This window comes from Schistocerca gregaria, chromosome 5, assembly GCF_023897955.1.
Source record: "Schistocerca gregaria isolate iqSchGreg1 chromosome 5, iqSchGreg1.2, whole genome shotgun sequence".
NCBI classification, from domain to species: Eukaryota; Metazoa; Arthropoda; class Insecta; order Orthoptera; family Acrididae; genus Schistocerca; species Schistocerca gregaria.
The window spans coordinates 526,706,520-526,734,208 of NC_064924.1; the positions used below are offsets into that span (position 1 = coordinate 526,706,520).

The following is a 27,689-nucleotide window of genomic DNA, read 5'->3' on the forward strand; positions in this document are numbered from 1 at the left end:
TCGCAGGGATCGAATGAAGGGTAGGGCACATCTGAAATGTAACGTCCACTGTTCAAAGTGCCGTCAATGCGAACAAGTGGTAACCGAGACGTGTAACCAATGGCACCCCATACCATCACGCAGGGTGATACGCCAGTATGGCGATGACCAATACACGCTTCCAATGTGCGTTCATCGTGATGTCGCCAACATGTATGCGACAATCAGGATGCTGTAAACAGAACCTGGATTCAATCGAAAAAATGACGTTTTGCCATTCGTGCACCCAGGTTCGTCGTTGAGTTCAACTTCGCAGGCACTCCTGTCTGTGATGCAGCGTCAAGGGTAACCGCAGCCACGGTCTCCGAGCTGATAGTGCATGCTGCTGCAAACGTCGTCGAACTGTTCGTGCAGATGGTTGTTACCTTGCAAACGTCCCCATCTGTTGACTCAGGGATCGAGACGTGGCTGCACGATCCGTTACAGCGATGCAGATAAGATGCCTGTCATCTCGACTGCTAGTGATACGAGGCCGTTGGGATCCAGCGCGGCGTTCCATATTACCCTCCTGAACCCACCGATTCGATATTCTGGTAACAGTCATTGGATCTCGACCAGCGCGAGCAGCAATGTTGCGCGATACGATAAACCGCAATCGTGATAGTCTACAATCCGACCTTTATCAAAGTCGAAAACGTGATGGTACGTATTTCTCCTCCTTACACGAGGCATCACAACAACGTTTCCCCAGGCAACGCCGGTCAGCTGCTGTTTGTGTATGAGAAATCGTTTGGAAACTTTCCTCATGTCAGCACGTTGTAGGTGTCGCCACCGGCGCGAACCTTGTGTGAATGCTCTGTAAAGCTAATCATTTGCATAACACTGCATTTTCTTCCTGTCGGTTAAATTTCGCGTCTGTAGCACGTCATCTTTGTGGTGTAGACATTTTAATGGCTGGTAGTGTATTATGTACACTAGGGGTGAATTACTTCCAAAAATTTCATCATTTTATACGCTGCTAAGTGTAAGCTTTAGCTTGACTTTATCAGGACACAGCAATACAGTTAAATTTTTTATTAAGCAATAAATACAAATAAATAAATAATAAATATTGAAATACACAGCATGACGAAGTATATCTGCTTGAAGTAAGTAGTTAAGGTTCGAATGAATGACAGTTTCCATCACTCATTCAGTCCAGAGAGAGGAACACGACACGAAAGCCGTAACTGTGCCGTGAGCTGGAGCCCTGTCAGCCGATGAACGCCTGTCCCGCCTGGAGCAAACAGGCCATGACGTTCCAGAACGAGGGTCCGGAGAAGAGAACGCCGGCCGCACACCACATGATGCCCAGCATGCTGCCCCAGGCCTGCCTCGCCTGAAACCCAAAATCCCGGGGAAGCAGGTCTGTTCCTGTGTGGTGCCTGCTGGCTTCGCCGTCGTCGGATGTCCATCTAGTACCGTCAGTCGGAAAATCTGGTTTATTGGCACTAGACGGAAGATATTTGGATGTTTGCGACTGCTGATCCATTCCAGATCCATCCGGCCTTCGCAGCTCTACGTCTCGCGAGGATTCTCCTGCACTTGTTGCCAGAATATGGGCGGGGCTAAAGTCTGAAGACCGTTTCACTCTAACATGCTGCGCGCGAAACCCCAAGCTGCCGTGTGCTATTTCGTTAGTCTTGTTGTATCTGCCCGAAAGTGGCCCTCCATTTTCTTTTAAACATTTGACTCGATTCCCAGTCCCAAGAGAACTCTGCAAGCACGTTAAAGTAGAGGTATCGTCTTTTAGAGAAGTAATTCGGGTCAATGGATTCATCAAAGAGTGAGCTACTCCTATATGTAACAGCGGAAAAATGATTGAGAAAGGATTATTTGGTTTACCACTAGGCGAAAATATTGCAAAAGCCGCACTGTTCTTTTGGTAGTCTAACGTATTGTTTGGCAGAAACACAAACTTTCGTACGGGCGGAAACTTAATTGCATGAACAGTCTCATTATATTCTTGTATAGTTGAGTTGTGAGCTTCGAAATGAGCGTAAATTTTTGAAGCAGTCGTCGTTTTCTCTTCGAATTTAGCGGTCACTTTCGTCCCGTTGAAGAGTGTGGGACGTTCCGAAGACGTAGTCACTGTCTCATTGCTATGTTCTTCATGTGCGAGATGTTGAATAACAGTCTTTGTAACCGTATTCTTTTTTATGACGTTGGTTGCTGTGCCATTGGGCGGCACATGCGGTCCAGAATGAACTTGAGCTCCACGGAGGTAACTGAGAAATGCCGCCATGAGTCCCTCACTTTTGTTCACTAGATCATTTACTGCAATTGTTATGCCGCCTGTTGCATTTCCGTTATCTTCAACAGACGGCGAGAAGATGTATTTTATCGGTTTACCTCGTGAGTAAATGTTTGTGATGCGACTACCGTGAAGGGCTCCAATAATACCTTTTCTGACCACTGGCATTTGATGCTGCTCGGCGGTTACAAATTTTGTAGACAGCGGTGAAGCTTTGAGAGGTGCATGTTGCTGATTAGATTCCGTGGCTGGACTGGACAGTGTTTTAGCCTCGTCAACACTCTCCACGGTCGCTCTGGTGTGGGACAGCGCCTGTAGTGTTGCCTCGTCGTCCTGGTGTCGGACCTGCGCCGCAGCAGCGCCTGCTACGGGGCCAGCCGCGCTGTCGCCGGTGACGCCTGCTTGCGGTCCTCGGTCACCTCGTCGTAGATGTCGTCGGCGCCGCCCCCCGCCGTCGGCTCGTCGACGGGCGGCAGGCCCTCCTCGCCCGGCTTGACGAGCGCCACGCCGTCGCGCCCCATCACCATGCAGTCGAAGTGCAGCACGAGCACGGGCGCCCTCTGCAGGCGCGCCTCCATGTCCAGACACGCGTGCAGGTTCAGCCCCGGCGTGTACACGTCCCACAGCCGCATGCACATGTCCATAGACGGCGCGTACGGGATCGGCACCGGCATGCACAACGGCGGCGGGTTCTTCGCTGCAACAGGGGAACGCAGTGGTTGGACAAATACACGAAAAAACCGCGACAAACATGGACGCTATTCAAGCCTGCAGGTTGCGCTGTTTATTTGAGCATGAACGGCAGAGCGTCATACACCGAAGTGCCAAAGGATTTGGTAGAAAATCCGAAGACGTTCTGGTCGTATGTAAAGTACACAAGCGGCAAGACGCAGTCAATACCTTCGCTGCGCAGTGCCGATGGTACTGTTACCGACGACTGTGCCGCTAAAGCGGAGTTATTGAACGCAGTTTTCCGAAATTCCTTCACCAGGGAGGACGAATGGAAAATTCCAGAATTTGAAACACGAACAGCTGTTGGCATGAGTTTCTTAGAAGTAGATACCTTAGGGGTTGCGAAGCAACTCAAATCGCTTGATACGGACAAGTCTTCAGGTCCAGATTGTATACCGATTAGGTTCCTTTCAGATTACGCTGATACAATAGCTCCTCACTTAGCAATCATATACAATCGCTCGCTCACCGATAGATTTGCACCTACAGATTGGAAAATTGCGCAGGTCGCACCAGTGTTTAAGAAGGGTAGTAGGAGTAATCCATCGAACTACAGACCTATATCATTGACGTTGGTTTGCAGTTGGGTTTTGGAGCATATACTGTATTCAAACATTATGAATAACCTTGAAGGGAACGATCTATTGATACGTAATCAGCACGGTTTCAGAAAACATCGTTCTTGTGCAACGCAGCTAGCTCTTTATTCACACTAAGTAATGGCCGCTATCGACAGGGGATCTCAGATTGATTCCGTATTTCTGGATTTCCGGAAAGCTTTTGACACCATTCCTCAAAAGCGACTTCTAATCAAACTGCGGGCCTATGGCGTATTGTCTCAGTTGTGCGACTGGATTCGTGATTTCCTATCAGGAAGATCGCAGTTCGTAGTAATCGTATCTCTATTTGGCAATGGAAGGAAGCGTGAGGGGTTAAATTTGTAGAACAAGGCCAAGGCTTGAGTGTAATGAGAACCTGAAATGGCTGTAGGTTGCAATAGTTGTGTAGAGATGAAGAGGCTTGCACAGGATGGACCACTTTGCAGAGCTACATCAGACCAGTCTTCGGACTGAAGACGACAAGAAAAACAACAACGATCATTACAAATCTCGAGACATTTATTTTAGGGTTCTCTACGATGTATTTAACTGTAGCCCTAAAGGCTAGAGACACCCTCAAGATACGACTGCATTCTAACGATATACACTGACGGGAAAAAAACGCAACATCAAAAAATAATTAATGTAAAGTAATGAAATTTCAGGAAGACATTTGTCTAGGTAACAGGTTTAAGTCATTAACATTATAAGATCACAGACTAGTTTAAGTGCGAGGTAAGCCATTGGAGATGTGAACTTCTGGTACATTAATAACCGGTGGAAACGGCAGAATGTTGAACGCAAGAATGCGTACTTGCAATGCATTGTGTTGTACAGGTGCCGGATGTCAGTTTGTGGGATAGAGTTCCATACGTGTTGCGCTTCGTCGGTCAGTACAGGGACAGTTAATGCTGTTTGTGGGAGATGCTGGAGTTGGCGTCCGATGATGTCCTATATGTGATCGATTGGAGACAGATTTGGTGATCGAGCAGACCAAGGCAACATGTCGGCACTCAGTAGATCATGTTGGGTTACAACAGCGGTATTTGGGCGAGAGTTATCCTGTTGTAAAATAGCCCCTGGAATGGTGTTCATGACTAGTAGCAAAACTTATCGTATCACCCGAATGACGTACAAATTTGCAGTCAGACTGCATGGGATAACCATGAGAGCGCTCCTGCTGTCAAAAGATATTCCATCACAGATCACAACTCCAGGTATTGGTCCAGTGTTTCTAGCGCAAAGGTAGGTTGGTTACATGCCCTTAAGTGGTCTCCTCCTAACCAAAGCACGGCGATCACTGGTACCGAGTCCGAACCAGCTTTCATCATAAAACACAACAGACCTCCACCCTCTCCTCCAATGAGGTTTTGCTTGACCCCACCAAAGTGGCGGTGGTTGGAGGGCAGTATAAAGCACGCCACAGGGAGTCTGGCTCAGAGCTGTCTTCGAAGTAACCTATTTGTAACAATTCTTTGTGTCACTATGATGCCAACTGCTGCTTAAATTGTTGCTACAGACGCAATACGATGCGCCATCGCCATTTGCCGAAGACGACTTTCACCCCTCTCGGTAGGAACACGTGGCCGTTTTGAGACCGGTCATCTTGTGACCGTACCTTCCCGTAACCACTGCTGCCAGGTATCATGTACAGGGGCTACACTGCTGCCAAGTCTTTGTGCAAAAGCGCAAAAGGAACATCCAACTTCTGGTAGCCCTATTACACGACCTCGCCTTAGAGGCGTTCTGGACTAACGTCAACTCACCAAGTCCAATCTCAAAGGTAACTAACGCTCTAACCGGCCGGAGTGGCTCTGAGCACTATGGGACTTAACAGCTGAGGTCATCAGTCCCCTAGAACTTAGAACTACTTAAACCTAACTAACCTAAGGACATCACACACATCCGTGCCCGAGGCAGGATTCGAACCTGCGATCGTAGCGGTCTCGTTTTTCCAGACTGAAGCGCCTAGAACCGCTCGTCCACACCCGCCGGCCAGCTGGAGTGACCGAGCGGTTCTAAGCACTACAGTCTGGAACCACGCGACCGCTACGGTTCAGGTTCGAATCCTGCCTCGGGCTTGGATGTGTGTGATGTCCTTAACGGGGGTATGACGTCAAACCGGATGACTTGGAGCAGGAGAGGCACCAGAGGACATTTTAATTTCCGCTGTCTATACTTTTACGAATAAATTCATAAAACTTTGTCAAAATGACCAGAAAGGGTTCAGGATTTACACTCATAGCAGTTGAAGTTCAAAACTATAAGAATTTTTTTTTTTTTTACATTTGAAATTTGACCTTTTTTCACTTACCATTGGCCGCATTTGTTGCTATAGGTACACTTTTCTTCATAAGTAAGGGAGATTCTTCGATGAATTTTGCAGAGCATACAAACCATACTTACAGGTGTATGAAACTCTAGAATTTTCCAAATCTATTGAAAACTGTGGTAAAAATTGAGATAATAAACTATAAAAATTGAGTTTTTTTCTAAACATGAGGTTTAAAATGTTACAGCACCTTCAATTTTTCGTAAATTGAATAATTTCTAGAGTTTCATACACCTGTAAGTATGGTTTGTATGCTATACAAAATTCATCGAATAATCTATCTTACTTATGAAGAAACGTTTATCTACAGCAACAAACGCAGCCAATAGTAAGTGAAAAAATGATGAACGTTCACATGTAAAACAAAATTAATTTTGTTATGTTTTTGAACTTCCACTGCTATGAGTGTGAATCCTGAATCCTTCCTGGTCATGCTGACAAAGTTTTATGAATTTATTCGTAAAATTATAGACAGTGGGAATTAAAAAGTCCTGTGGTGTATCTCCTGCTCCAAGACGGCCCGTTTAACGTCCTACCCCCCTTACGTTAGTTAGGTTTAAGTAGTTCTAAGTTCTAGGGCCTTGATGACCTCTGAAGGTAAGTCCCATAGTGCTCAGAGCCATCTGAATCATTTGAACTAACGCTCTAGATTGTTACGGCTTGTATTTACAGCAAATCGGATTTGTATCCTCGTAGTGCCGCCACTGGCGCCAAATCTGAATAGACATCATCTTTGAGGTTCAGAAATACGTGCACCAACTTTCATTTATGTCGCACAATTCCTTCATGGTGTTGCCATTTCTTTCCGCCAGTGTATCTTTAGAATCAGCCCCCAAATAGCTTGAGTTTCGTGTTCGAAAATCACTAGGCAGTCAGCACTAAAAGGAAAACGACAAAAGAAAAAATGGTTCAAATAGCTCTGAGCACTATGGGACTTAACTGCTGTGGTCATCAGTCCCCTAGAACTTAGAACTACTTAAACCTAATTAACCTAAGGACATCACACACATCCATGCCCGAGGCAGGATTCGAACCTGCGACCGTAGCAGTCGCGCGGTTCCGGACTGCGCGCCTAGAACCGCGAGACCACATGGCTGTCACTGTACTCCTCAGTGAATGGGGCTGTGGGTCGGTCGTTCACTCACCTGACATGGTCTGCTGGTAGAGAGAGTCGCCGTCCATCAGCACGTCGGCCACCAGCGCGAACTCGTACGGGTCGTACGTGAGGTTCATGCACGCTGCAACACAAGCGCGACGCGTTAGCCATTGTGGATCAGTCGGTCGCCGGCCGGGCCGTGACGTGCTGCGCGGGGCGCCAGCGACCGTAATTAAGGAGCGCCGCTCATAGCATTTCAAGCACCTGTCGCCAAAAGTGCGATCGAGTGTGGCAGTGTTGGCTCTTTTTTATCGTCAAGACGTGGACTCTAGCAACAAACGTGTGTACTAAAATAGGCGGCCCAGCACAAAATAGACATCTGTGCTGAAAACTTGGTAATACAGAAAAAATAAGCAATATTGTAAGGAAGGCACGCAAAATAGAGAAACATCATTTCATCTAAACACACACACACACACACACGCACACACACACACACACACACACATTGACATGTAACGTTGACACCTTCCGAAACATCGAAACCACCTTTCCGGAACATAATAGCACATAAAATGACAAAAAAATTGCAGGCGCAGCTCATGGAAGTGTTTTCAATGAAACTCTTATGTAAAAGAAGTATGTAGTGACCTAATTATGGTCATCCAGGCCGCTAGCTCGGTGTAGTTTCTTCTCCGATTTGTTACGCTTATACTGTGACAGAGATGAAACATTGCTCACTGAATAACCTGTACCTTCACATTTAACACCTTACAATTATCTTTTAGAGAAAAGATTTACTGTAAACATTAATGAATGTTATATCATTGAACATTTCCTTTTAGTTCCTTGAATCCAGTTAAAGAATTACGTACTTCTTTAATGCAAGCGCTTCGTTACCGTACGGCAAAACACCTGACTCTTGTTTGGATATCTTGAACTGTTTACGATACTTTTGTGGCAGGCCACTATATGCAGTGTAATATGAGTGCATTCAGAAGTTTTATTCCGTCGCAACGAGGCAGATTTAACAGGGAAACCTGCTAGTGGTTTTCAGTGGAATTCACGTAATTTTCCAATGTATTAATATTTATGTCAACTATATTTTCAATGCGTGCAGAGTTGACAGAGCACTGAAAGACCTGAGTCGAAACAAGGCCCCATGAGTAGACAACATTCCATTAGAACTACTGACAGCCTTGGAAGAGCCAGTCCTAACAAAACTCTACCATTTGATGAACAAGATGTATGAGACAGGCGAAATACCCTCAGACTTCAAGAAGAATATAATAATTCCAATCCCAAAGAAAGCAGGTGTTGAAGATGAGAATAATACCGAACTATCATTTTAATAAGTCACAGCTGCAAAATACTAACGCGAATTCTTTACAGACGAATGGAAAAACTGGTAGAAGCCGACCTCGGGGAAGATCAATTTGGATTCCGTAGAAATGTTGGAACACGTGAGGCAATACTGACTCTACGACTTATCTCAGAAAATAGATTAAGGAAAGGCAAACCTACATTTCTAGACTTAGAGAAAGCTTTTGACAATGTTGACTAGAATACTCTCTTTCAAATTCTAAAGGTGGCAGGGGTAAAATACCTGGAGCGAAAGGCTATTTTCAATTTGTACAGAAAGCAGATGGCAGTTATAAGAGTCGTGGGACATGAAAGGGAAGCAGTGGTTGGGAAAGGAGTGAGAGAGCTACAGAAAAATGCTGAAGATTAGATGGGTAGATCACATAACTAGTGAGGAGGTATTGAATAGAATTGGAGGGAAGAGGAGTTTCTGACATAATTTGGCTAGAAGAAGGGATCGGATGGTAGGACATGTTCTGAGGTATCAAGGGATCACCAATTTAGTATTGGAGGGCAGCGTGTGGGGTAAATATCGTAGAGGGAGACCAAGAGATGAATACACTAAGCAGATTCAGAAGGATGTAAGTTGTAGTAGATACTGGGGGATGAAGAAGCTTGCACAGGATAGAGTAGCATGGAGAGCTGCATCAAACCAGTCTCAAGACTGAAGCCACAACAACAACAACAACATATTTTTAAGTCATTATGCTGAGCCGGGATGGCTAGAGGGCAAATGTAAGGATGTAGAGGCTTATCTCACTGGGGGTAAGATAGATACTGCCTACAGGAAAATTAAAGAGACCTTTGGAGGAGAGAGAGCCACTTGTATGAAAATCAAGATCTCAGATGGAAACCCAGTTCCAAGCAAAGAAGAGAAAGCAGAAAGATGGAAGGAATACGTAGAGGGTCTATACAAGGGCGATGTACTTAAGGACAGTATTATGGAATTGGAAGATGATATAGATGAAGATGAAGATGAAATGGGAGATATGATACTGCGTGAAGAGTTTGACAGAGCACTGAAAGACCTGAGTCGAAACAAGGCCCCCGGAGTAGACAACATTCCATTTGAACTACTGACGGCCTTGGGAGAGCCAGCCCTGACAAAACTCTGGTGAGCAAGATGTATGAAACAGGCGAAATACCCTCAGACTTCAAGAAGAATATAATAATTCCAATCCCGAAGAAAGCAGGTGTTGACAGATGTGAAAATTACCGAACTATCAGTTTAATAAGCCACGGCTGCAAAGTACTAACACAAATTCTTTACAGATGAATGGAAAAACTAGTAGAAGCTGACCTCGGGGAAGACCAGTTTGGATTTTGTAGAAATACTGGAACACGTGAGGCAATACTGACCTTACGACTTATCTTAGAAGAAAGATTAAGGAAAGGCAAACCTACATTTCTAGCATTTGTAGACTTAGAGAAAGTTTTTGACAATAATGACTAGAATACTCTCTTTCAAATTCTAAAGGTGGCAGGGGTAAAATACCGGGAGCGAAAGGCTATTTACAATTTGTACAGAAACCATATGGCAGTTATAAGAGTCGAGGGGCATGAAAGGGAAGCAGTGGTTGGGGGGGGGGGGGGGAAATTGAGACAGGGTTGAAGCCTATCGCCCACGTTATTCAATCTGTGTATTGAGCAAGCAGTAAAGGAAACCAAAGAAAAATATGGAGCAGGAATTAAAATCCATGGAGAAGAAATAAAAACTTTGAGGTTCGCGAATGTTATTGTTATTCTGTCAGAGACAGCAAACGACCTGGAAGACCAGCTGAACGGAATGGACAGTGTCTCTTGAAAGGAGGATATAATCTGAACATCGACAGAAGCAAAACGAGGATAATGGAATGTAGTCGAATTAAATCGGGTGATGCTGCGGGATTTAGATTAGGAATTGAGAGACTTAAAGTAGTAAATGAGTTTTGCGATTTGGGGAGCAAAATAACTGATGATAGCCGAAGTAAAGAGGATATAAAATGTAGTCTGGCAATGGCAAAGAAAGTGTTTTTGGAGAAGAGAAATTTGTTAACATCGAGTATAGATTCAAGTGTGAGGAAGTCGTTTCTGAAAGTATTTGTATGGAGTGTAGCCATGTATGGAAGTGAAACATGGACGATAAATAGTTTAGAAAAGAATAAAATATAAGCTTTCAAAATGTGGTGCTACAGAAGAATGCTGAAGATTAGATGGGTAGATCACATTACTAATGAGGAGGTATTGAGTAGAATTGGAGAGAATAGGAGTTTGTGGGACAACTTGACTAGAGGAAGGGATCGGTTTTTAGGACATGTTCTGAGACATCAAGGGATCACCAATTTAATATCGGAGGGCAGCGTGGAGGTTAAAAATCATAGGGGGAGGCCAAGAGATGAATAGACTAAACAGATTCAGAAGGATGTCGGTTGCAGTAGGTACTAGGAGATGAAAAAGCTTGCACAGGATAGAGTAGCATGGAGAGCTGCATCAAACATATCTGAGGAGTGAAACCACAACAACTTACAATAAATATTAGGCTTACAAAATTGCGATAATGGTAGTGATCTTTTGAAAACAATGTAGTTTCTTGACTGAAACAGAATCGAATCTCTTAGTTTTTACCCTCTCAATGCTTCATTTTTCCCGTGAAGTGGTAATTAACACCCAGGTTGTGAACCACTCCTGTAGTAGAATTATTCAAAGGTATATGATGGAAACTTGAGGCAGTCTGTTCTGTGTTGTGGAAATCAGTGCTAAGTTATGCAACGAATGAAAGATAATTACTTATGGGTGTGACGAATAGGCAGTGTGAATAGCAATGGTATGGTTTCAGCAGTGAGATTATCAGCCGAACCGATTTTGATGAAATTTGGCACGGAGATAGACCCAACAGTGAGGAAGAACATGCGCTACTTTAGTAAGTGTGTAGTACAAGATTCTTATTGATTTGAAGAAAATTACGTGAATGATGTAAAATATTTATCCTTTGAGAAAAGCTATTTACTCTTTGATTTTTGACTTTTATCATATTTACGAAAACATGTTTATTGGTTGATATGTGTTGCATGATACGATTCACAGTAATCCTTTCACACTATTTGAGTGTAATGTACACACTGTATTATGCATAGGTATTTCAGTAGCATGATGTAGAGATGCGCGCTCCTGCTCATGCCCCTCTGTAGCCTACATCCTGCTCGGCAGCAGCACTGCGCATGCCGACGCATCGTGCTTGGTGATAGAATTCGAGGGGCGTGGGAGGGGGAAGAGTGCTTGCCCGAAAAGGCGGACACTTGAGGGCACCTGACGTTATTGCGCGTACAGTAACTTACTTACTCACCATCACTCATGATAAAACAACTGGTGATATGCGAGTGCAGCCACGAGTGACAGCTAGTACTGTCATATATACATTGCGCAACACAATTAGGGTCAATTTTTTTTTTTTTTTTGAAACACGATATTCTCCCATTGCGACGCAGAAGTTCGAAATTTGACTCGATGCCTACAACTTTCTCTATAATGGTGTAAAAACGTGGTGCCTTCTAACGCTATCTTCCTTTTTGGTGACATTTCAAACACCAAAATGTCAACATATGCGGAAAAAAGAAGGCAAGTATTACCAGATATCTATGTACAGGTCGTATAATTCAAGTAAATTGCGGGTCGGTGATTTGTGACGATTTTAATGTAAATTTCTTGCAGGGAATGGGCAGGAAAGGTAAACGGAGATATTGCTAGCAACATATGGTTTAGTGTAAGTTACACATTTTCTTGCTTGAGCAGCTCAGAATAGCAATATATTGACAGGTAAATAGATCTGCAACATTTTTTAAGAAGTTCTAAAAATCCACGAGTATGCACACTTGTCAGAAATTTCTAGATCAGACACTAAAAACACATCAATACGTAATTGTGTTAAAAGAGAGACGGGGAATGAAGTCTTAGAAGATAACACTATTTCTAACAAAGAGAATGGGAGTGTTATAAACGGCAGTTCAAGCAAGCAGGTATTTTTACTAGCTTGTTTTTAAAAGCAGGCGAGAAAATCGGTCCAAGAAGCTCAGAAATGAAAGCAACACCGTACAGTTAAGAACCAATATAGAGGAAATTTAGTGAACTTAAAATCTGTCATACATCCCCATCTAAGGTGACTAATATCAAGGTGTCCCTGAAAGGGATAAGTTTATATGGAGTTGATATAATCTCCGCTAAAACGTTAAAAACTAGCATGGCCCTACAAGTTCAAAGTTCAAATGGCTCTGAGCACTATGGGACTTAACATCTGTGGTCATCAGTCCCCTAGAACTTAGAACTACTTAAAACCTAACTAACCAAAGGACATCACACACATCCATGCCCGAGGCAGCATTCGAACCTGCGACCGTTGCGGTCACGCGGTTCCAGACTGAAGTGCATAAACCGCACGGCCACACCGGCCGGCGCCCTGCAAGTTTTTATGTTCTCAATCACAGGTGTAATACGTCATTAGTTGAGGGTATTTGCCCAGTCAGTCTTCTTTGCAGTTGATACAAGAAGAAGGATCGAAAGAGAACATACTAAATGATGTTTTTGTTAATGTTCTTGACTGCTTTTGCACAAATCGACGAACATATAACTGGGAAAAATACATCTCATCCGGTTTTGTATAGTCACACACACCAACCAACAAATTTAAGAAGTTTACCGACAAAAAATCATAGAGTAGAAAGTCCTTGGCTGTGAATATTGATGAAAATTTAAATTAAAAAAAAATAGTAGACCTGCTAAAACATTATGTTTAGCAACGTGTGTCATAAGAATAATCAAAAACTTTGGGAACATATAAATCACTAAATTAACTCATTTTACAAATTTTTATTCACTGACGCCTTGCAGCATAATACTCTGTGGTAATTTACCAATAAGGAAAAAAAGTATTCATTACACAAAATAAAATATGTAAAATTATATGCAGAGTCCACACGATACATAAGACATTTGTTTAAACAAATGGGAATTTTAACGACGGCCTCGCAGTATACTTAAAATAAATTGTCAATATCTCATTGCGCTTTGATGGTTGTACTAGAAGTGAATTTAACTTTGGCACAGAAGGAAGTACAATACTTGCCTATGAAACTCTCTGATAATCTGCTCATTGAAATAAAATGTTTCACGCATAGTAGAAATTTTTTCAAATGATTAAAGCTGTTTTTCCTCGGACATGGATGTGTGTGATGTCCATAGGTCAGTTAGGTTTAAGTAGTTCTAAGTTCTAGGGGACTGATGACCACAGATGTTAAGTCCCATAGTGCTCAGAGCCATTAAAGCTGTTTTTCCTCCTTAACAACACCTTCAGTGTTATAGATGAATTCTTCAATAGAAGAGATTAGTAAATTAAAAACCCTTTCAATTGTTTTGTGATCAACGGAACATGAACTTATTGTATTGTATGGAACGGGGGACCTAGAAACGATGGAGGGGATCCGTCCCCACTGTAGTCTGAAGTGGTACACAACACCACAACAGGCTACAGCAGTCTACTCACCCCATCGCCGCCCACACCGAACCCAGAGTTATTGTGCGGTTCGGCCCCCAGGGCCCCCCGGGAACGTCTCACACCAAACGAGTGTAACCCCAGTGTTTGCGTGGTAGAGTAATTATGGCGTACGCATACATGCAGAAAGTGTTTGCGCAGCAATCGCCGACATAGTGTAACTGAGGTGGAATAAGGGGAATCAGCCAGCATTCGCCTAGGCAGACGGAAAACGGCCTTAAAAACCTTCCACAGACTGGCAGGCATACCGAGACCTCGATACTAATCCGCCGGGGGATTCGTGCTGGGTACCGGCACACGTGCCCACCCGAAAAGCAGACGTGGACTTAAGCAACCAATGAGAGACTGGAAGTGAATGTCCTTGTCAGAAGTTTGTTAACATACTACTGAAATACGTTTATGTGATAAATTATCTTTTATTGACGCACAAGAGCGACTGTCACACCCAAGAGAGCTGAGCCACAGTTGGGAGTGCCAGATCAAAGAGGTTAGAAGAGGGACTTCTCAAACTTCGCATTAGTGTAGACGATAGACTTCACAGAGAAGCTTCACAATCAATAACGGCCTTGGGGTCCACCGCCGCCGCCATCACCCAGCGGCCGCCAACGGGGAGATCGTCACGGAGAGACACCGCGCGAGGTGGTCGGAGGAAGAGGTCTTGTCGCTCGCCAAAGCGGAGGCCGAACTGTTTCTCGAGAGGGACACACGGTTCTTCTTTGTCAACCAAGAACTGACACAGATGTTCCCCGACCGAAAACTCGAAGCGATCAAGTGCCAGCGGCGGAAGGCTGCCCACAAGCAGCTTGCCCGAGAGTTTATGGAGGCACTTGAGATCAGTCAGGGGGGAAGAGCCGGCGTCCCGCCGGGGAGCGGAGAGGTCGCCGCCCGACGCGGGCGACGTGGCTGCGCCAGCCGCTGACGCAGCTGAGGACTTGGCGGCCGACACCACTGGGCCGCCGCCGGAGGAGCCGACTGACGCCGCCATCTGGGAGCATCTAGCGGGGCAACCCGCATCCGCTCAGCGCTTCTCGGCCCTGGACCGTGTCATCAGTCTGAGGCTGGGGACGCCACCTGACGTCATCCTGGGCATGCTCCCGGATGCTCTTGTGTCAGTCGGGTCCAGAGGGGAGAGGACGAGGATGAGGAAGAGGACGCAGAGGCCGCACCAACCACCGAAGTGGCCGTTTGCAGGGCCGCCGCAGCAGATGCGCAAACGGCGCCATCGGGACTACCATAGACGTAGGATGCCTTCCAAAGTTCGCACGCGCTTCGTGTATGGCCTCTTGGATGGCACCCTGCTACAGCCGCCACCTGACATCCCCTGTCGGCTGGACTTCTGTGTGGACCTCTTCACGAAGAAGCCCATTTCCACCGCGGGCTTCATCCGTGACCGCCTCCTGCCGCACTCGGAGCCTGTGGGGGCCGGTCTCCGCCGAGGATGTTGCGGCCGCCTTGCCACCCAGGGAATCAGCAGCGGGTCCGGACGGCCTGCTGAGCTGCAGCGCCTGCCGCACGGAGTCCTCGTTAAGCTCCTCTTCCTTCTGGCCAGAACCCTTTCCGAGCGTCTGCTTCGCGCGCGCACGTCCCATCTCCACAAAACGGCTGCACAAACATCCCCCGGTGACTTTCGCCCCATTACAGTCTGCTCGGTGCTGGCGTGGACCTTTCATAAGGTTCTCGCATTTTGCCTCATGCGTGCGTGTGCTGTGGACGAACGTCAGCGGGCATTCATCCCTCGGGATGGGATGTTGGAGAATACTTTCATCCTGGACACTGCTCTCACCTATGCAGTCCGCTCCTGCCGCTCTGTCTTTGTGGCGTCGATCGACGTTTCTAAGGCGTTAGGTTCGGTGCATCATGCCGCCCTTCGCCCTGTGCTGAGGGCACATGACCTGCTGCACTGTTTTGTTGAATACATCGAGCGGTGCTACGAGGGCACTGCGACGGTGACAGCGGGTGGGCGTGTCTGTGCAGCCGTCACAGGGCGTCCGCCAGGGCTATCCCCTCTTCCCCCCTGCTGTTCAACTTTATGGTGGACTATGTCTTAGGTAAACTCCCCTCCCACATCAGAGCTCGGATTCTCGGCTGCAGAATCAACGCTGCGGCCTTTGCAGATGACATCTTGTTGTTCGCGTCGACTCCGAGGGGCTTGCAGTCCCTCATAGATGCAGCAGTCGCAGCACTCACACACCTGGGGCTGCAGATCAACGCCCAGAAGTGTTTCACCCTCGCCATGGTCGTGTCAGGGCGCGAAAAGAAGGTGAAGGTTGACGGCGACGTCACCTTCAAGGCAGGCAACACCACTGTGCCTGCCCTGCGCGTGGGTGAGACCTTCCAGTACCTGGGACTGCAGTTCTCCACCTCGGGTTGCTGCATCTTCAACCCCCGACGCCACCTGGGGGAACAGCTGGATGTCATCTCCCAAGCTCTGCTGAAGCTGCAACAGCGGCTCTACGCTCTCGTCAACATACTTCTCCCTGGCCTGTGCCATGGGTTGGTTCTCAGCCGCACCCGGGTGGGTGCCCTGAAGTTGGCGGACATCACCATCAGGACACTCTCCTGGGCTACTTCCATGCTCATGTTGCTCAGGGGGGTCTCGGCATTCCTTCATGCCACTGCATGGGGCCAACCCTCTGGTGTTCCCGTCTCCTGGCGCTGAAGAAGATAGGGCCAGCCTTCGACGTTGCAGGCCTGGACGGGGAGCACCGCAAGATCGAGGTGATGCACCGGCACGATGGTTGTAGAGATGTGGGCCGCGCGCCTGCACATGGCCATGGACGGTGCGGTGCTGTCTTCATCCACCGCCATCCAAGGGCAGCATCAGTGGGTCGCCGACACCAGTCGACTACTATCTGGACGTGACTACATCAACGCCATCCACGCCCGCATCAACGCCTTCCCAACGAGGGCGCAGTGCAATCTGGGGCGTGAGGCGGACACCCGAAGGTGCACGGGCTGCCAGACTGTCGTGACAGCCAACCACGTCCAACAGGCTTGCTACAGGACGCACGGGTCCCGAGTCAAGCGACATGACGCTATCGTGCGGTATGTCGCTCGTGGGCTCGTGCAGAGGGGCTTCAATGTATCCTTGGAGCCCCACCTCCGAACGCCTGAGGGACTACGATAGGCTGATGTGGTGGCGGTAAAAGACGGCATCGCCCGCTTGATAGACGCCCAGGTAGTCGGCGAACATCTTCGGCTTGACTGGTGTCACACACAGAAGGCGACCTACTATGACACGCCGTCCATCTAGCGTGCAGTCTCCAGCCTGCAACTAGAAGTCCAGAAGATGCTAGTGTCCACCACGGCGTTGAACTGGAGGGGGACGTGGTCTCCCGCGTCGGCGAGGGACCTAATCCACATGGGGTTCCGACCCCGAGAGCTGCATCAGCTACCGTATCTTCGAGAGGATGACGGCGAATGGGCTGATGCCACGCGCCGGCGTCACATAGTGTGCTGGATATCTTTAATTCCCTGACTCCTGGGGACTTTCACAGGAGGAGTATCGTCTTTATTCTGCTTTTTCTTCTTCTTTCATGGATGTGATGGATGTGTTTTTCTTCCTTTCCTTTGTTATATATATATATATAGGGTGTTACAAAAAGGTACGGCCAAACTTTCAGGAAACATTCCTCACACTCAAAGAAAGAAAATATGTTATGTGGACATGTGTCCAGAAACGCTTACTTTCCATGTCAGAGCTCATTTTATTACTTCTCTTCAAATCACATTAATCATGGAATGGAAACACAGAAACAGAACATTTGCACTGAAATGAGGATTGACAAATTGTTGGATGAACCATTCGCAGAAGTGTACCCGTGGAGGCCAATGAGCTGCTGAGAGTGCCTGCACACGCTGTAAATGGTACAGAAACAACTGGTTCTCCCGTAGCACTCTCCATACAGTGACGTGGTCAACGTTACCTTGTACAGCAGCAACTTCTCTGACGCTGACATTAGGGTTATCGCCAACCGCACGAAGAGTTGCCTCGTCCATTGCAGGTGTCCTCGTCGTTCTAGGTCTTTCCCAGTCGCGAGTCATAGGCCCGAATGTTCCGTGCTCCCTAAGACGCCGATCAATTGCTTCGAACGTCTTCCCGTCGGGACACCTTCGTTCTGGAAATCTGTTTCGATACAAAAGTACCGCGCCACGGCTATTGCCCCGTGCTAATCCATACATCAAATGGGCATCTGCCAACTCTGCATTTGTAAACATTGCTCTGACTGCAAAACCACATCCGTAATGAACACTAACCTGTTGATTCTACATACTGATGAGCTTGATGCTAGTACTGTAGAGCAATGAATCGCATGTCGACACAAGCACCGAAGTTAACATTACCTTCCGTCTTTATTCTGAAGAATAACAATATATATATATATATATATATATATATATATATATATATATATATATATTGTTATTCTTCAGAATAAAGACGGCTTAATAGGCACTAGACTCTCATGGGACATCATATCGTGAGTTTGCATTTAAGCCTTCAGGAACGAGTGAGCTGTATCTGCGAGATGAAGAGAGAAGCTTCACAGAGAGGAGACAACAGGTAATGAGGAAGGCGAGGGAAGCGCCGCGTTACTTGCCGGTCCGGTCGAAGCTGAAGGCCTGTATCCGCATGCCGACGCAGCAGCCGCAGGTGAGGTCCTGGCAGGAGCAGGGCATGCGCAGCCGCGACCCCAGCAGTCGCGTCGGCGGCCGCCGCCGGATGTCCAGCAGCTCCAGGCGCGGCTCTGGAACACCGCACGCCGCCCGCTGCAACACACGCCGATCGCTGGCTGCCTGCTGCTCGCTTACGGCTAAAGGCGGGCGACTTTCTGGCCTCAACCGACTACTCGTCTCGTGGCTGTGTGCGAAACAGACGCCAACCAGCTCGCCAGTGGTCCAGTGACGTCAGTAATCGACTAACTGTGCCGAGAGAGGAGTTCTAAAAGCTGTTCAGTGACGTCAGTGAACAATGACTGTGACGAGCGAGGAGTTCTGATATCTCGATTACGCTGCAGACTGCGCATGCGCAGGAACAAGACACTTTGCCTTCTTTCGTAAGAACAGAGTGTATATAATTAAAGTTCCAGTCTGTAAACGTTGTAGAAAGAGAACCACTGCTCAGAATGGCGTCACGTATGAACATATTATTGGTGCAAGGGAATACGGAAGGGGAGGTGCATCAGGAAAAAAAATTAACGACAATTTGACCCTCTAAGCGTCAGGATTGTTGTTGTTGTAGTCTTCAGTCCAGAGACTGGCTTGATGCAGCTCTCCATGCTCCTCTATCCTGTGCAAGATTCTTCATCTCCCCGTACCGACTGCAACCTACATCCTTCTGAATCTGTTTACTGTATTCATCTCCTGGTCTCCCTCTACGATTTTTACCCTCCGCGCTGCCCTCCAATACTAAATTGGTGATCCCTTGATGTCTCAGAACATGTCCTACCAACCGATCCCTTCTTCTAGTCAAGTTGTGCTACAAATTTCTCTTCTCCCCAATTCTATTCAATACCTCATCATTAGTTATGTGACCTACCCATCTAATCTTCAGCATATTTCTGTAGCACCATATTTCGAAAGCTTCTATTCTCTTATTGTCTATTTATCGTCCACAATTCACTTCCATGCGTAGCTACACTCCATATAAATTCTTTTAGAAACGACTTCCTGACACTTAAATCTATTTGTTAACAAATTTCTCTTCTTCAGAAACGCTTTCCTTGCCATTGCCAGTCTACATATTATATGCTCTCTACTTCGACCGTCATCAGTTATTTTGCTCCCTAAATAGCAATGATTTCCCTAAATCGTTTCAGGCAAATGCCGGGATGATTCCTTTGAAAGGGCACGGCCGATTTCCTTCCCAATCCTTCCCTAACCCGAGCTTCCGCTCCGTCTCTAATGACCTCGTTGTCGACGGGACGTTAAACACTAACCACCACCACCACCCTAAATAGCAAAACTTCTTTAGTACTTAAAGCGTCTCATATGCTAATGTAATTCCCTCAGTATCACCCATTTAATTCCACTACATTCCATTATCCTCGTTTTGTTTTTGTTGATGCTCATCTTATATCCTCCTTTCAAGACACTGTCTGTTCCATTAAGCTGCTCTTCCATGTTCTATGCTGTTTCTGACAGAATTACAATGTCATCGGCAAACAGCAAAGTTCTTATTTCTTCTCCAACGTTTTTACGAAATCCAAACTGAGCTTCCCTGAGGTCGGCTTCTACTAGTTTTTCCATTCGACTGTAAAGAATTCGTGTTAGTATTTTGCAGTCGTGGCTTATTAAGCTGATAGTTCGGTAATTTTCACATCTGTCAACACCTGCTTTCTTTGGTATTGGAATTATTATATTCTTCTTGAAGTCTGAGGGTATTTCGCCTGTCTCATACATCTTTCTCACCAGATGGTAGAGTTTTGTCAGGGCTGGCTCTCCCAAGGCTGTCAGAAGTTCTAATGGAATGTTGTCTAGTCCCAGGGCCTTGTTTCGACTTAGGTCTTTCAGTGCTCAGTCGATCTCTTCACGCAGTATCGTATCTTCCATTTCATCTTCATCTACATCCTCTTCCATTTCCATAATATTGTTCTCAACAATATCGCCCTTGTGTAGACTCTCTATATACTCCTTCCACCTTTCTGCTTTCCCTTCTTTGCTTAGAACTGGGTTTCCATCTGAGCTCTTGATATTCATGCATGCGGTTCTCTTTTGTCCAAAGGTCTCTTTGATTTTCCTGTAGGCAGTATCTATCTTACTCCTAGTGATATAAGCCTCTACATCCTTCCATATGGCCTCTAGCCATCCCTGCCTAACCTTTTTGCACTTCCTGTTGATCTCATAATTGAGACGTTTGTATTCGTTTTGTGCCCACTTCATTTACTGTATTTTTGTATTTTCTCCTTTCATCAATTACATTCAGTACCTCTTCTGTTACCCAAGGATTTCTACTAGCCCTCGTCTTTTACCTACTTGATCCTCTCTCTGCTGCCTTCACTATTTGATTCCTGAAAGCTACCCATTCTTCTTCTACTGTATTTATTTCCCCCATACCACAGGCAGAATACGGCTGTTGTCCAGTTTGCGTCCGAAACGCCCAACTTGACTGTCTCCATGAAGGACCGAGCACTGCCGGCAATGCTCTTCACAGGAATGGTGACTCTGCGCCACTAGTCCCTCGAGAGTTCCGGACGCTCAAGGCTGTGGAAAAAGGACATTGGTCCGATGTCTGCTTAGGGTCTGGAGAAAATGATCACGAAATTCGAAAAGACAGGTTCATTTGAAGTGCAGCGTGGCAGTAGGAAGAAAGCGGTTGATCCGACGTCTGTCGAAGATGCGACCACAGCATTACTAGAACTGTGGTGTTTAAACATGCAAAGCACGGGAAATTGTGCAAATATTGGACATGCCAGAGAGCACGGTGCGTGAAATCCTACAAAAACATCGTGTATTACAATCCATACAAAATCACCCATGTTCAGGAATTGCTGCCTACTGACATGCCAGCAACACAAACGTTCCCTTGGAAGTGGACAATGAATGGCAATGGAACATTCTGTGGACAGACGGAGCCTATTTCCATCTCCAACGACATGTTAAATACGCAGAATTGCAGAATATGGGCTACGGAAAATCCGCATGCATATTAGTCGATACCCCTTCACTCGGATAAGGTGACTGTGTGGTGCGGGTGGACGCCATCGTTTATCGTAGGACCGTATTTGTTCGAGGAGATGAGTCCTTGGGGTCCTATTACCTATACCGTCACTGGTGACGGTTATGAGGGTGTTTTGCCCATCAGCATCATTCGAACCCTTCAACGGCGTGAGTGTTTGGCTAGGATTATTTCTATGGAAGATATCGCGCCAGTGAAGCGCCAGAGCCATTTGGGAAATGCTAGTATTAGCAGCCGCCATTACACTACAGCCTGGCTGTCCACATCACTTGATCTTAGCCCGCGTGGGTTTGGCTGACAGGTGCTGAGTGCTCCAATTACGAGGGTAATCCCAAAAGCAAGGTCTCCTACTTTTTTTTTATAAGTACAGAACTCTGCTTGTGTGGCAGTTGGTCGCACTGTTATGAAGAATGCTTCAACGCTCTATGTGTAAACATGCGCACGCCGCGCTGTGGCGCTCAGTTTTGGCTTGGCAGCTGTTGAGAATGGAGCTCCCATTGGATGTTACCGCTAAATGCGAATTGTGCGCAGTTATTCAGGTTCTGAACGCAAAGGGCAATGTGCCGATTGAAATCCATCGCCAATTGACGGAAGTGTATGGTGAGTTGTGCATTGATGTCAAAAATGTTCGTAAGTGGTTTAGAGAGTTTGCAGCTGGTAGGACCGAAATTCACGACGAACAAAGGAGCGGGAGGCCGTCAATTTCTGAGGAGACAGTGTTGAAGGTTGAGCAAAGCATGCGTGACGTTTGGCGGATCACCCTGGATGATCTCTGCACATTGGTACCTGAGGTGTCCCGAAGCACCACTCACAAAATTTTAACGGAAACATTGAACTACCGGAAGGTGTGCGCAAGATGGGTGCCACGCATGCTGACTGAGGAACACATGCGGCAACGAGTTGATGCTTCCGGCGCATTTCTTCGCCGCCTTGCAGCCGAACAGGACAACTTTCTGGACTCAATTGTCACGGGTGACGAAACCTGGGCATACCACTTTACACCTGAGACCAAGCAACAATCACGCCAGTGGCGCCATCCTTCTTCACCAAAGCCGCGGCAATTCAAACAAACACAGTCTGACGGTAAAGTCATGGCAACCGTTTTTTGGCACCGGAAAGGAGTATTGTTGGTCGACGTTACGCCTACTGTGACCACAATTAATGCTGACAGGTATTGTGAGACTCTGAAAAAATTTAAACGGGCAATTCAGAACCGGAGAAAAGGAATGTTGAGCAAGGACGCACACATTCTCCATGACAACGCTCGCCCACACATCGCTGGGCAAACCGTTGCTCTCCTGCAACAGTTTCAGTGGAACATAATCACCCATCCACCCTATAGTCCTGACTTGGCGCCCAGTGACTTTCGCCTGTTCCCTAAGTTAAAAGAACATTTGGCCAGAAAGCGATTCAGTTCCGACGGCGAGGTGACAGAAGAGGTTCATAGTTTTCTAAACAGTACGACGGCGAGCTGGTATGACATGGGCATACAAAAACAGCCACAGCGTCTACAAAAATGCAGCGACAAAAATTATGATAATGTCAAAAAATAGCTAAATGTTCAAACTGTAAACTGATGTAAACCATTGTAGAAATAAAGAGGTATATGTACTAATAAAAAAATAGGAAACTAGTTTTGGGATTACCCTCGTACGAACGTACTTGGACCGAAGGCACGAATTACGCAACGTATTCTCAACGTGACCCTCGAGACACTTCGATCTGTTGTGGAACGTGCTGCTTCCCGATTTCAACTTGTGACAGCATATTGAACGTGTCTTGTGTCAGTTCTACGACAGTTAGAAACCGATATTATTTTGATTTTTGTGCAGTTTTTGACATCAGGACACTTCGATTTTTCCCATAATTATTGTTACGACCATGCTGTGGTGGGTGGGATTACCTAATTATTACTGCCACAAACGTTGACTGCCGAAGTTGTTACGTCATGCACATTTGACAGCACTGATGGTGTAACGTGCAACTCAAACCATTAGCCTTCATCTGTCATTTGTAGCCGACTCCATTTCAAACATCCCTTTTGGAAATTAAGAATGACAGTGCTGGAAAAACTCTTACGTTATTTTACTTTCAAACAGCTGAACAAAGCTGAACGTGCACAGACATTTCTCTCTTTACTTATTCTCATCATCACTAAACTGACACACAATATTTTAGAGCAACGCAGTCTGACTTTCAGTAATCCCTACAAAAGAATGGCCCTGGCTAATAATAACCAATACCTTTCATGAATCACTTACCTCATAAAAATCTTCATTATTCGAACTACTAAAATACAGCGAGCCCCAATACTGCTAGCTAAATAAAAGATTATAGCTACTGAAGACACTAACTACAGATAGGCATAGTTAGCAAAGGAAAGATTTTGATACAGAAGAAACAATGTATTTACCTTAACAATGTCCAAATCGTCTGCTTATAGTAACCTCTCAAAATTCTGGCATCTCTCTTTGCCCAACGCTACACGCTGTTCACATCTATCTGCCCAACACTACACAAGAGAATATTCCAACAACGAGTCCAACCAACCACAGACTGCACATAGCGCAGTCAGCGATTTTCATACAGAGCACTACGTGGCGTTACCAAGATAAAAACCTAAACAACCTACTTACACATTTAAGTTAAGAAGCTTACAGCGCCATCTGTTGCTAATATTTTAGTAAATTTTTTTTTTGTTCCATGATGTTTCCCCCTATGGATATAATATGCTGTACAAATTTGATGCAATTCTGACCAATGGTTCTCTTTTTACAGTGTTTGGAACTTTAATTACGGACACCCAGTTTATATTTTCTCGAGGATATAAATGTAGATCTTTTGAAATGTTTGGATGACTTGTTTCCTATTCTTTGTGCTCTCAAAAGCGTGGAGAAATAACCATACGATCTTTTTCAAAAACATCCGCTACGAACTTTGCATTTGTCATTAGTAAAGTCTCCTATTAGTCTTGTTCCTACCTTCTAGTACTACACATCGATCCTTTTTCTGGACAGAAAAAAGAGGGCCCCCATAACCTCACTTTCACCGGTCAGGTGCCAAACTCCACAGCAGAGAGCTCTGACAATACTAACAGTTTTGGCGTTGCCCTGTAAGTGAAAACGACGATTCGTGACAGACGAGACTCAGTACAGGACCAAAACGCCAGGGGCGCTGCGGTTGACCTGCTTACCAAGACCAGTCGATTGAGACAAGAAAGTCGCTCTCGTAAAAGGGGCTTTACACATACAGTTGTGACAGCACTGTTATACCTGCGACAGCAGCACGTTCAGCGACCCGTCAGCCACACTGTTGCCTGACGAATTCGAATAGCGTCGTTTGTGCTCATCTGAAACATAGTTCTCTCCTACAAAATGATGATCATGTCCTGCAGAAAGTGTCACCTCTTCTGTCTCTAAGCTGGTAGTAGACTGTGTTCCATAAATGAACAGCATAGAGACAGAAGTGATGACAGGACCTGACCATCATTTTGCAAGAAGGTGCTCAAACACGTAAGCGTAAGCTGTTACTGATTTGTTTGACTGATGGGGCGGCTAGTGCTATACCACCTACTGCACTCTCCTGACTTAAGCCCTCGTAAGTTCAACTCGATTTCTAAACTGGAGGAAACACTTCACGGCGTTCGCTTCAGAACTGCTGCAAATTCGTCAGTCATCAGACCACGCCACTTGAACTTTCAACACCACTGGCACTGCTAAGAGTATCCTACGACTTCCACATCGCTAGCAACGGGTTATACACAATGATGGTGACTACTCTGCAGGTCAGTGAAATTTTGAAACACGTGTCTATTTTGTACGAGGTGTAAATAAATAGATGCCACTATTAAAATTCCAACCCTCGTATTTAAGTGATACTACGATTTGCAGTGCCCATTCGGCAGTCAGACCCCTTGATCCGGGTTCGAGTCTTGCTCCAGCGTACAGTTTTAATCTACCAAGAAGTTTCCCGTGGTCTGTGAGCCACCTCCTCCTTCCAGAGGAGTCTTCCAATTAATCTCATTCTGGCTCTCCCTTTCCTGTTGTTTGTTTTATATTGCCGTCCCACTTTTAATCTCTCCATATCCACACTCCCAAATATTGAATGGATGTTGCAGTTTCCTGTGCTTGTTCGCCAATCGTGCAATCATGCAATAAGGGGTCTTTTCCTCCTGTTTATGGGCAACACTTCACATTTAGTTACGTTGAGGGTGGACTGGTAGTCCCTTCAGGTATTTCTGCATTTCGCTACAATTTTGTATCGTTGCAACTTCCTCATACATTGTGACCCACGGCACACGCAGATTAGAGAGCATGTATAGGGAGAGAGTGGCCAGCCGGACGATACGGCGGCCATTTTTCTGCCAAACTGCGGGCAGGACTTTTGAATGGCCAGTAGTGGAGTAGTGTACACACTCACCGAATCAAAAGCACAAGACAATATAGCGAAATCATTCGTTAAATGCCTTTCCTTACAGCTATAATATACTCATAGTGGCCTACTTCGTACAGCACAGAAAAATTTGATACAGTGGCTGTAAAAATTATTCGTTACTTGCATTTATCTCCGTTAAAGTTCGTTTACTAGACATATTGCAATGAAAGTAATGTAAATGAGAAAATATAGTGTGGAGCATTTGTTTTGTATCGGAAGTGCATAACGCTAAAGATTTAACGTACCTGTATTACGTCAGATGAATGAAAGTCGTAAGCATTTGTTTACTTGTGACATGCAAGAAGTGTGAGACGTGTCACCTCTTCAAACTTTTTGCATGTCACAAGTAAACAACTACTTACGACTTTCTTTCAAAAATCAGGTAATGTTAAATGTAGGCTACTGTAATAACGACCTAATATAACAAGAAAACTACCTTATCCCTTCTACCCCACAGTAAGTAGGCCTATTGAAAACTGTCTTCAAGAGTACCTACAATTATTTACTACGAATAATGTTTCAGCAACCACGACAACTTTGGAAAACGTGCTTACAACTTGCCTGCGTCAACAGTTAGGCAATAATACTGAAATCAAAATAATACCTAGTGTTCTGATTCGGAACGAAATAAAGTTTGACGTTATAAAGTCGAATGAGCATGGCACAACATTTACTAACGTGTTTACTTCAACCATACGCTAATTACGTACTAAAATCGACATACAACTAAATAGAACATGCATGCACAACGCATAACAAGTGTCTCAATAATTCAAATACCTTTTAATCGTTCCCGAAAGTCCTCTGAACTTCAATTCAACTCAAAAGCACGGCGAACATAGGAACCGCGAGAGACGTTTGGCAGAAAAATGGTGCCAAAGCTAATCAACAAATGACGCGCAACTTCACCTATGGCCACTCTCTGTAACGCAGATAGCCTAGCAGCGCTTTGCAGACAGCTGGCAGCCGCCTGGTTACCTGTGCCGTCGGCGGCAGCCGCGGCCTCCTGCCCCAGGGCCCGGAGCGGCGCCGCCAGCTGAAGGGCGAGGGCTGCGAAAAGCAGCGGGGCGACGCGGAGCCGGCGCAGCATGGCGAGCCACTGCTCCGGCTGGCGGTCTCCGCGGGCGACGAACCCGCGAGAGCGGCGCGGCCGTTCGCCAATCCGGCGGTCTGCGGGCGCGCCAGCTCGCGCCTGACCTTGCTGGCAGCCCGCGCCGTTACCGGGTCACACAGATCCTCGCGGCGCGGCGGTTCGCGGTCGCTTTCCATTGCGGCTTCGACTCGCAGGCCAAGCGCTCCGATCCGAATGCGAAAGCAGTGACGCACGTAGCGTAATCCTACAAACTGCTAGTGTTAAAGTTCCAGAAGGCTTTCGATGAAGTTGTGCACTGTCACGTAAAGAAGAAAATTAGAGTGTAGGGGATGTAGTTTTATAATGCGATTGGCATGACCTCAGAATACATAATACAGCCTACATCTACATACATACTCCGCAATCCACCATACGATGCGTGGCGGAGGGTACCTCGTACCACAACTAGCATCTTCTCTCCCTGTTCCACTTCCAAACAGAAAGAGGGAAAAATGACTGCCTATATGCCTCTGTACGAGCCCTAATCTCTCTTATCTTATCTTTGTGGTCTTTCCGCGAAATATAAGTCGG

General features: G+C 46.1%; 1 protein-coding gene across 1 annotated transcript; it reads right to left on the reverse strand.

Annotated features, from left to right (window-relative positions):
• Positions 1-879: 879 nt before the first annotated feature.
• LOC126273011 (uncharacterized) lies at positions 880-27,171 on the reverse strand. The gene is made up of 4 exons (XM_049976379.1): positions 27,005-27,171; positions 18,516-18,662; positions 7,081-7,173; positions 880-2,969 (listed from the first exon to the last, which is right to left on the reverse strand). Exons 1-4 carry the CDS (start codon positions 27,114-27,116, stop codon positions 2,638-2,640), a joined length of 684 nt encoding a protein of 227 aa, XP_049832336.1. The 5' UTR covers positions 27,117-27,171; the 3' UTR covers positions 880-2,637.
• Positions 27,172-27,689: the final 518 nt, after the last annotated feature.

Excerpts from the sequence above, each read along its gene's own strand:
- LOC126273011 (XM_049976379.1), bottom strand. The coding sequence starts at position 27,116 with ATGCTGCGCCGGCTCCGCGTCGCCCCGCTGCTTTTCGCAGCCCTCGCC. Across the intron at positions 7,174-18,515 it reads CTTCAGCTTCGACCGGACCG|CGTGCATGAACCTCACGTAC; the intron begins GCAAGTAACGCG and ends CTTGTGTTGCAG. Across the intron at positions 2,970-7,080 it reads CTACCAGCAGACCATGTCAG|CGAAGAACCCGCCGCCGTTG; the intron begins GTGAGTGAACGA and ends CCCCTGTTGCAG.